This window comes from Hirundo rustica, chromosome 7 (assembly GCF_015227805.2).
Source record: "Hirundo rustica isolate bHirRus1 chromosome 7, bHirRus1.pri.v3, whole genome shotgun sequence".
Classification (NCBI taxonomy): domain Eukaryota; kingdom Metazoa; phylum Chordata; class Aves; order Passeriformes; family Hirundinidae; genus Hirundo; species Hirundo rustica.
Genome location: NC_053456.1, coordinates 27,065,978 through 27,076,712, shown reverse-complemented (window position 1 = coordinate 27,076,712; position 10,735 = coordinate 27,065,978). Strand labels below are relative to the sequence as shown.

Sequence of the window (10,735 nt, the reverse complement as noted above, 5' to 3'; positions counted from 1 at the left end):
AATAGAGTATTCAATCAGTATGAAAATTCTTCCAATAAAAAACTTACCTCCTCACCCAGGCAATGTGATCTGCATTGCAAAACAGAGCTGTTGCCATTATCTGGGAAGTTTCAACAGAGTTTTTTTCGTTCTGGAATATGCTGTGCATGTCACCCCACTAGCAAGACTGTTATGAAGAGGTGCAGAAATGGTTGGGGAGATAGATTCTATCCTTCTTCAATGTTAGTTTTTAAAAAGTACTACACATAGAAATTATTAAGTGTTTTTCCTTGTTTTTATTACCAACTTTGCAATTATTTCTTTTTTTTAATTGAAAAGTTTTTTCAGCATTTTAATTGAAATGTTATCAACATCACCAGCTGTGTCATTAGAAACCCCCAAGAAATACCTATTAAAACTTGTGTTCTCAGTGCTGGCACTGCAGCGCAAAACACAATGGTTTTTTAAATGATTGTTTCTCTTTGCTGCCTGCAGTTTGAAAGCTAGAAACAGAGGCACATGCTTTCTCTTCCCTGAAAAGAAATAATCTCTTTGGGGATAGGCTTAATTATTTTTTCAGTGAAGGTCCTGTTGTTCCACACAGCCGTAGGTGTTACCAGCTGGACTGCTAGTGTTTGTCAAATACAAGCATGTCATTTTCAATAAAAGCAAAAGGCCTAGGGCTTTATGCCTTCATTTCTTCCATTCCTTTAGTATAGATATCTTTCAAAGTCAAAAAGAATAAAGAAAGTGGCCTGAAGATGCACAGAAGTTTGTTTCTGTAACTGTAAAATCATATTGTTGCTACTGCCCTTCTTTCCTTGTTATCTTTTGTTGCTCAAATTAATGTTCAGTAATAGAATACAGAGAAAGCTCACTTTGTTATTTACTAGGCTGCATTTCTTTTAATTGTTACACAAAATGATCATGTAAAAGCAGCATAAAGAATGTTGTGTTTTCTTTGAACCTTCACTGTATGTGCTTGTTTTACCAGGTCATTTGATATATTAGAAGCTTATTCCAGGAAAATGATGTAAAAAGCAGCTCATTATTTTTGACATAAAAATCCATTTGTAGCCATCACCAGGAATTAGGATAATTTTGCTGAGGATAAGGTAATTTGAACTTCTTTTTATAGCTTTAAAGTTGCTTTTCCTCATGTTTACTCAATCTAATTGAATTTTTGTAGGAAATTAATTCCATATATTTTGATTCTACAGAAAGAGGAAAATATTTTTTTCTGTAAACCTTTGCCTGCACAAGTAGCCCTTACAAATGGTTATGAGACATGGAGCTTAACCAGTGATTACTTTGTGAATGCAAGTATAACCAAGAATCCCATTGGTCTCACGATCATTACATTGCTGGTTTTTATCTCAATTTAAAATTACTCTTGGTGATTTTATGGTAAGAACCTGATAACAATGCACAGTGTTAATATTGATGTTTTGCTCTACAGCAACACCTGTATCCTTTAAGAAAGTGTGAGATACGGCTTAACTTCGGAACACTTATATAACACCTTAAAAGGCTGAAGTCAGTAAATATTTGCAGTCAGCCGAGCACGTTGAAAGCAATGACCGCGTTACCCGCTGCGTCGGGCGGTACCGGCGGGGCGCGGGGATCCCTGCGAGCGGCCCCGCTCTCCCCGCTCTCCCCGCCCGCCCCGCTGCGCCGCGGCCCCGCCCCGCGTGTCGAGGCGCCGGCGGCTGCCCCCCTTTCCCTGCTGCTCCCCTTTCCCTGCTGCTCCCGGCTCCGGGGCTGCGGACGATGGTTCTGCCAGGGCCCGCGGGGGCTGAAGAGCTCGTTTTCTATGTGAATGGGAGGAAGGTAAGTAAAGACCGGAGAAAGAGGGGCTGCTGTGCCCCGAAGGGCACTGATTTGACTTCCTCAGACCTATTCATGCAAGTGTAACTGAATCCTTACACAAACCTCCAGAAGAAGGTTGGATGGTTGCATCCCATTTGGGAGAAAAACCGTGTCAAAGTGAAACACACTTCCAGCTGGGTATCAAACTTGGCTGGTAAGCAAACCACTTTTTTCATTCGTATGTCTGGCTTCTCATCTTTGATGGTGTCAGGTTTTCAGAGGCACAACTGAAGGCAAGACTCCAGTGCCCAAATTCGGACTATTGGCCGTAAAGATAATATTGCAAGGACCAGTTGTTGATCCAAAGCAACTGTAAGGAACTAGCTGATTCTGACTGACCAAATAAGAAATACTCTTCTCAGCCTAGAATGTGGGTATTTCTCTTGCTCTCTGTTGTCAGTTTCTTACAGCAAGTGATATAAATAGAACTAGAAAAGAAATTACTACTGCTGATAGCCTTACAGGCTTCCTCTAATGTTTATTCCAGTATGTCAGAGTGCCAGGGAGACTTTGAAATCTGCAATTATGCTGCCTTTGAAGTTCTGCATTTTTATTTCTAGTGTGGCCAAAGGTCAGTCCCCTCAGTATAACATTTCACTGAGCAGCAGTTATTTTTAGTACTTGCAAGGTGCCCTAACACTTCTTTTCTGGAAATGTATCTGTCTGAAAAGGGATTTCCAGAAGGAGCCCAAACTCTCCTGTGGTGTTTGGCAATTAGTGTAGTTCTGTGAGAGAACCAGAGAAGGATTCTCTTCTGGCTTTATGCGAATGTAGTCTGTGCCCTGAATTTTGAAAGGCCTCGGTTTCTTAATTAAACCTTGTTTTTACTTTCTTGCTGTAGATAATAGAGAAAAATGCTGATCCTGAACAAATGCTCTTGTCTTATCTGCGAAAGAGGCGTATCCTTTTCTTGTCTGTTCCCTAAAGTCACTCTTGTGAAAGCCTTATTCAAGCAAAGTTCTCATAAATCTTAATTAAAGGTTTAATTACCAGATTAAGGAAGTTGTGATTCCTTTAAGATAAATCAACCACAATAAATGATCTCGCTTTCTTAATCCAAATATTCTTCAGTTGAGCTGCTGTATTTTTAGCTTGGCTTTTTAAACACACAAAGTTATGTCGTAAGACACAATGAATATGTGTCTGTGTTCCTCCCCTCCCACCTCATAAAGAAGTCTAAAAACCTAGGGGTCAGTTATATATAAAGCTTGACAGAATAGAAGTCCCCAGGCTTTATAATAGTCTCTCTCCTGGTAAAGGAGATCTTGTGATGAGAACCTGAGGCTGTTGGAATTTTGAGGGGCAAAAAGGCATCTCCCTTTTAGTGGCTTTGGAATGTTTAATTAGATATTTGTTGATTCACAGTTTTAGATTGGCCACTGTTGCAGATTCACAGAAATGAGTACTTCTTTCAGAAATGTGATCTTTCAGATGAGATGCAAGGCAGATATCCTGACTATAAATGAGCCTTCTGGGAGAAACTGGGAAATTGGTTCGTGTTCCACTGGAATTTCAGATGCACAGCTGGTTTGCCCGTTACACATTTCTTCCATTCATATTTTCACTTGGAGAACTATTTTTCACTTCCCTTTTCTGTCACAACTTACTCCTCTTCCAAAATAAATCATAATCAAGTTTGCTGTTTTCCTGAGAAGAGAATTTTGTACATGTAATTCCTTAGCCTCCATCTTGCTTTCATTGAAAATTTTATTCCAATACAGAAAGAAGTCCAATACATATGCTTATACTAAACCAATTCTGTGTTCCTTAGGGGTTTAGGAGGAAAGGTGGTCTCAAGCCTTTGAGTGGAATAAAGACCAAAATGGAGCCAGAGAATTATTTTCCTTAATGACAGCATTTTCAGTCTGTCTTACAGGAACTAAGTATGGCTGTGGAGGAGGTGGCTGTGGTGCCTGCACAGTGATGATATCAACTTATGAGCCGGCTTCAAAGAAGATACGGTATTCTCAGCAGAATATTTTAAAAACTGCAGAAGATTTTATGATTGTAGATACCATTTCCAAATATGAAGCTTTAAAAACAGAGTTGCAGAACTCATACTTAATAGTAAAAGAATCTAGAGGAAGGGTCGGTTTAATCCAAAAAGAGAGCGAATGCTGTAAAAATTGCTGTTGATTCAGCTATATTGTAAATTTGCTGAACTATCATACTCAAATGCTTGATTTACTTATATATACTGACAGCCCCTGCAAGAGGTTGTAGGAGGCATTAATTTAAGACTGTTTGGCTTGACCACTGGATAGTGGCTCCTACCTGCAGCTCTGTGTGGTGGTTTAAGTCCAGCTGGTAACTGAGGTCCATGTAGCTGCAAAAGCTGCTTAAAAAAAAAAAAAAAAAAGGGCAAACAAAGCAAAGTAGGCAGTTTACTCACTACTTCCCATCATCAGGCAGGTGTGTCCAGCCACTGCCAGGACACCATCCTCTGTAATGGTTACTTGGAAGGACAAACAAAATCACTCCAAGCCTTCCGCCCTTATTTCTTCTTCCCTCGGCTCTGTGTGCTGCACATGGTGCCATATGACATGGAATATGACTTTGGTCATTTTGGGTCAGCTGTCCCAGCTGTGTCCCCTCCCAATATATTGTGTCTCTCAGCCTCCTCATTGGTGGTGTGGGGTGAGAGGCAGAAAAGACCTTGACTCTGTGTAAGCCCTTCTCTGCAGTAACTAAACATCCCTGGGTTATCAGCACTGGTTCCAGCACAAATCCAAAACACAGCCTCACACAGGCTACTGGGAAGAATGTTAACTATCCCATCCAAAACCAGCATACTGTCATATGACTGGTGGAAAGATAAGGTAGGCAGAAGTGTAATTCTTACCAGCCTTTTAATACTGAATTCCATCTGTTACACCCCACCTACAAAAAGAAAGATTTTGAAACTCAAAACTGAAGTTTCATTAAGCTAAAAACTGGAATGCAATGCTTTTAAGTTGAGAAAATTCCATGGTTACATGTCATTGTGCATTGAAGTGTTTATTAGGTGGGGAAAAAAATATTCCAGCTGTCCTTTTGTACAGTTACATTACGTTGGAATGCAACACAAATGAAGATGTTTAAAGTTAATGAAAGAGCTAAAATTAAAGCAGACTCCTGAAAAGAAACATTCCAACTGTATTAAAAAACCAAATAATTTTATTAAAATTATTAAATGCTTTGAAGAATTTTCATTTTGGTGTGTTGTTCCTATTTAGTATGATATTTATTTTACATCAGAATTTCTTTTGGATCAGAATTTTGATTATAAATTTGCAGCAGTAATTCTTAACTTCCTTCCAATGCCTACACCTACCTTCCCTATCTTCCTCCTCCAAAATACAGTTGACAGACTGCTTGTGGGCAAGAGAGACAAGAAGGCAATTAGAAAAGACTGAGGTATTAAGGGTTGTAAAATGTAAATTCCATGACATTGTCCTCATAGGTATGTTTTTATATGGGAGACGAGAGACATAGTTAGAAAGTGATCCCTTCTCATTCTAAATGTCAAAAGTGGCTGCTTTGTAAGTATGAATTATGTCTTGATTGCCTGAAAAACAATACTCAGACTTATTACAATAATATTCATGTTCTTTATTCTCCTTTATGTTCCAAAGTCACTATTCAGCCAATGCATGTTTGCTTCCCATTTGCTCCTTGTATGGTGCAGCAGTGACTACAGTGGAAGGTGTTGGAAGTACAAGAACCAGGATTCATCCAGTTCAGGTGAGAGTACAGTATCACTGTATAGGAGGATTACTGATTTCTTTTTTTGAATGGGATGGCTTTAGTGACACAGCTTTTAGGGCATAGGAATTTCATAAGATGGTGGTTTTCCCTGCTAAATGACAACAGAGGACAACATTGGTTCCCCTTGTGGTTGCTTGATCAAGGCTGATGACATGACTCATGATGGATCTTAATTATTGACGGTCTGATCAAGTAATGATTGTTGGAATGGGTCAGGCTTTGCACTCTTTGGGCTAATGATACACCTTGGACAATGTCCCTTTGGCTCATGTTTTAGTATAAGTGCAAAAAAGACAGAAGTCCACCGAAGGTTAATTAGCATCTTTACTAAGATGCGCCTGAACATCACACCCAAAGTAATTATTCTCATTTGATATTGGTTAAAGTGTTTTACTTAAAAACTCTGATTTATTGTGAAGGCAACATTTTGTATGGCATCTCCAATTCAAGAGAGCATTCATTAGAATGGAGATGAGTACTGGAAGGAGTGGTGTTTGTGGTATTTCATTTCAGGAAAGACTTGCCAAGTGCCATGGCTCCCAGTGCGGTTTCTGCACACCTGGAATGGTGATGTCCATATACACTTTGCTAAGAAACCATCCAGAACCCACTTCAGAGCAGATGATTGCAGCTCTGGCTGGTAAATATTGCCACTTTGTAGTTTGCAGGTGTGTTCCTGAAGCATTTCTCCAGATACTTTGTCTATGTGAGTGCCTGTCTCTGTGAGTATACATGCTTGCATGGATGGATGATGTACTCTTACAAACTGTGCTTCCTAGAAGAGTTGTTACTGGATGCAGACCTTGTATTCTCTGTCATTCTTTTCTCCTGGAAAATGAAATGTGGAGCTGTGGATTGTTTCAGGTGTTCAAAGTATCCCCATACATGTCTTTTGAAGTGCCTAAAATCAGATGTGCAAAAATGATGTTGTATTGGAGAAGCAGCTGCAATCTGAGCATCTCCAAGGTCTGGTGTTGCGAATGTCATAAGCCTTGTAGGACAGGCCCTTTGCAGTAAGATCAAAACAGATAAGGCAGAGAGATGCAGACTATCTTCAGTAAGGGAAGGTGTATTTATTGTTGGTAAAATAGCCTTCTGTGATCTATTGTGCTCTAGAGTCATAGTGGAGCCAAAGACATTTCCTATTGCTGCATGGTGAAGTTAGAGGTGTGATGTTAACTTCCTTCACCTCTAGAAAAAAGTCAGGGGGAAAGAGAACAACGTTTTGAATGGGTGAAGAATATTGTACAATCTCTTGTTCTCCTGCATACTGAGCTGTAGCCAGCATTCATTGTAGTGCAGATCTCAGCTGTTTCATACTCCCCTTGAAACAACAGAAAACAACTCTTAAGAAGATCTGCAATATATTTCATAGTTTTTACAGTGAAGGCAGAATCTATGTCTAAACAGATAGAGGAGGGAATCAAAAGCAAAATGTGTACCGAGGTTTATCATATATTTGTCTGCAACCAGGACCAACCCTAGTGAGGGGCATGCAAAGTTTGGGCAGCCAGCTGTTGATTGCCTCAATTAAAAGGCATTCAAAATCTAAGGCTGCTCAGCAATCTTAAGAGTGTCTGAGAAAATTATCCATAAACTGAAATTATTTGCATATATTTTTTGTCTGGAGCTGCAGGGTCCTAAGCCCTGTGACACTGTTCTATTTTGTCTTTTTGAGAGCGGACACTTCTCTTTGAGCTTCAAACACACAAGACTCACATGAAGACATGACATTCTAAAGCCATGGGCTTCAGAGCAAAGCTTTTTCTGACTGATTTCCCAAAGCTTTTTCTGACTGATTTCCTTCCTTCAGGGAACTTGTGCCGCTGTACTGGATATAGGCCAATCCTAGATGCCTGTAAAACCTTCTGTAAGGTAAGAAGTAGTGGCAATAGGATTTCTAGATTGGGGCCCTCAGTGTATACACATATACAAGCCATCAGGATTTTCATTAACATCATCCCTTCCCCTGTTTAAAGATGTCACTCTGAGTAAATAGCCTAACCTGTTACAAAAATTGATGAACACAAATGAACATGGTGTCCAGCCTGGATTATGGAGAGTAATCTGAGGTAACTCCATGTGGTTTACTGTGGGTTAGTACTAGCATGAAAAATGCAGAATTTCAATCCATGTTCTTAGTAATTTATCAGGCAGTGCAATGAGTCAGTAATCTACAGAGGAAAAATGGGAGTGAACAGTTGGTAAAGGAAACAATGCACACCATCTACATCTGCGCTCACAATGTCACTTGAATTCTGCATAGTAGGAATTATTTTGTATTAAGGACTTTAACATCTGATGATTTAAACTTACTTTTTTAGTATCCCTCCTTTAACAATCCTTCTAATTCAGCTTGTTATTAAACTTCAGCTAGAACTTTATTGAAATATAGAGTCATTTTTATCTTATGAGCTTTAACTCATTGGCATTTTGGGCAGTATTTCACTAATGGGATATTCCTATTTTAGGAATCCATTTGTTGTCAAAGGAAAGCAAATGGAAAATGTTGCTTGGATCAGGAAGACGATTTGTTTGACAATGAAGAGAAGGTAAAGTTTTAAACATATTACTGACCCTACTTCAATATAAAACTTAGAGAAAGAATATTGCATATAGTGTTTGGCAAATATTTTATTATTCCTCACAAGAAATTTGGAAGTATTTTGAAAAATTGAGGGTTCTAAGTGTATATTTGTATGAGGAGGCAGTGATGTGTCAGTTCATATAAAGTAGTTTGGATCTCCAGAGCTGAGATTTAAACAGCTCTTCAGATTCAGTAATATTAATAGTCTGAGCTCTAGCAATACAGTGAGAATTCTATCGTGCAGGACATTAGGGGATATGTGAAATTTGCTTAAATCAATGATCAGTGATGCTCTAAATACTGGTCTCTTAGGAAAACTTCTGACTTGAGTCTGAAGAATTGATACAGTCTTAAAAATTAGAGCTATGATTGTGATTTTATGTGAAACCTCTTATCCTTACAAATATTTCACCTTGTTCTCAATTTTCTTTCAGTAGTATCTGATCTACTTCTTTGAGTTTTGAGTACTTTAGGTTGGCATGAAACTCCTTTGTTATAGTAGAACTAAAGGAAGCCTGTTCTTTGTCCTTCAGTTGCTTGCTTCTGCACTGTCACATCTGTTAGCAGTAAAATTCAAGGAAATGTTATGAACACTTCTTTCACCTCAGCACCTCCAAATGATGCATAGTGATTTAACAACAAAACTAAATGATAATGAAATGACTAATTTTTTACTGACTTCAGTGGCAGTCTCCTGGTTTTGTTTTGCTTTTGTTTTTATTGTTGTTGTGTGAAATTAATGATGAGAGAAAATTCTTGGTCTTTGCTTGTCTCCTTTTTAAGGTCTCCACCAGGCTGTTTTCAGCAGATGAATTCCAGCCCTTAGATCCTACCCAGGAGCTTATATTCCCTCCAGAACTAATGGTACCTTTTACTTCTTATAGACTATTCTGATGCTCTGTTCAGAATTAATTCTTAAGTCCTGCTTAGCAGTAACTCATCAGAAGAAATGATGAATAATGTCAAAACATTTTAATGCTATTATAGTCCTTTTTGGTTTTTTGCCCTGGAAGCTTATTGAATATTCACACACACACCCCCACCAAAAAAAAAAAAAAAAAAAAAAAAAAAAAAAAAGATCACACTGGGAAAATGGAGTTGTAGAGTTAGGTGTTAGATGAGAAAATAAAGAAGCAACCTAAACTGGGTTTTCAGTCCAGCAGCTGAAGATACAAATATTTGGCAGCAAACTGAATGGCAAACAGTTTTTAACATTGGAAAACAACTTTGTGGCTTAATAGTTTTGTTATTCTGTTCTCAGATAGCCACCCAGATCAGAGAGTGTTTAGCCCCAGTGATTAAGGCTTTCCAAAGATATAAACAGCTGGAATGGAAAGTGTTAGACATCCTTAATTATCGACAGCAGTATTTGCCCTAGAAAAACAGAAAGCTGTTTGTTTTATTTAATTGTCAGTGTAGAGATTCAAAGCCGGATTCTCTGTAGTTAGCTGACTGCTTCTGGAGAAAGGTTGAGAACTGTAGGACTGGAGTTCTTGACTGTGTGTTTGTACCAGCACTGGTTCACAAGCTATTTCCAAGAGATCAGTGAACTGTGCTAAAACAGCCAGAGACAATTAAGTGTATGCATGATCTAGAAGGGGGTGCTGCTGTCAGTGTCATTGGTGCTCTGTAAGCAAGCTAAGTGGGCAAATACCTCCCTAAGTATTTTTTATCACTTTTCTAACAGTTTTAGCATTTGCAGAATCTATTCCTACAACTTTTGCATCTGTTTATTACCAATCTTGTTTATTAGCCTATAGGAATTACTTGAAGACACTTCACTCACCCACACAGTATCAAAGAGCCAGCATAACATTTCTGTCCCCTTTTTGTCCACTTTTAAAGGGTTATATAGAACTGCTGTTGTTTAAGAACATTTTTGACTTTCAGTCTAGTGTCTATTAGACCTCACTTCTGTCTATATGTCTAAATATTTAAATATGCCATGTTTCTCCATCAGAGAATGGCAGAAAATCAACCAAAAAGAACTCTGGTTTTTCGTGGGGAGCGAGTAACGTGGATTTCTCCTGTAAGCTTGGGTGAACTGCTGGATCTGAAAGCTGCCCACCCTGAAGCACCTCTTGTGGTCGGGAACACCAGTGTGGGTATGTGTGTGATCAGAATGGCTCCTGTTGCTTTAGTTCCAGTGTGCGTGAGAGGAGTGGGGCTACATGTGTCGTTCTTTTTGCATCTTCATTATGTTCCACCTTGTGGGAGTTGTTATGGAAAAGCCGTTTGTCTAAGTCTATTCCTGTCTTGTAGGACCTGACATGAAATTCAGAGGTGTGTTCCATCCAGTTCTTATTGCTCCTGCAAGGATCGCAGATCTGAATGTGCTGAAATACACCAATGATGGTCAGTAGACTTTACTCTTTTCAGAAACAGGAGATTTCTTTGCAGTAAGGAATTCTGCACCATTCCAGAGTGCTGAAGGTGTGAAGTGCTGTGCAACTCATTCCTAAGCATGCTTGGCTCTTTCCCAGGCCAAGTGGGCTGTTGCCAACATCACCGTGCAGGGTGGCTTTGTCTTGCAGTGCAGAGCCGACCAGCAAT

The 10,735-nt window shown here is 39.1% G+C and overlaps 1 protein-coding gene across 7 annotated transcripts in view; it reads left to right on the top strand.

Moving 5' to 3' along the window:
• The first annotated feature begins 1,663 nt into the window (after positions 1-1,663).
• AOX1 (aldehyde oxidase 1) overlaps positions 1,664-10,735 on the top strand; it is a 52,337-nt gene continuing 43,265 nt past the window's right edge. For 6 of the 7 annotated variants that reach the window (XR_005701613.2, XR_005701614.2, XR_005701610.2 and 3 more), the window contains exons 1-10: positions 1,708-1,809; positions 2,690-2,747; positions 3,713-3,809; positions 5,463-5,571; positions 6,109-6,235; positions 7,409-7,470; positions 8,067-8,147; positions 8,966-9,046; positions 10,143-10,287; positions 10,445-10,537. Coding sequence is in view for 1 of the 7 variants with exons in the window: in XM_040069320.2 (XP_039925254.1) it covers positions 1,750-1,809; positions 2,690-2,747; positions 3,713-3,809; positions 5,463-5,571; positions 6,109-6,235; positions 7,409-7,470; positions 8,067-8,147; positions 8,966-9,046; positions 10,143-10,287; positions 10,445-10,537 (913 nt within the window). In the remaining 6 variants the exon portion in view is untranslated. Of the gene's footprint in view, positions 1,810-2,689; positions 2,748-3,712; positions 3,810-5,462; positions 5,572-6,108; positions 6,236-7,408; positions 7,471-8,066; positions 8,148-8,965; positions 9,047-10,142; positions 10,288-10,444; positions 10,538-10,735 lie in introns of all 7 variants that reach the window. The other variant, XR_005701609.2, reaches the window with a different exon arrangement.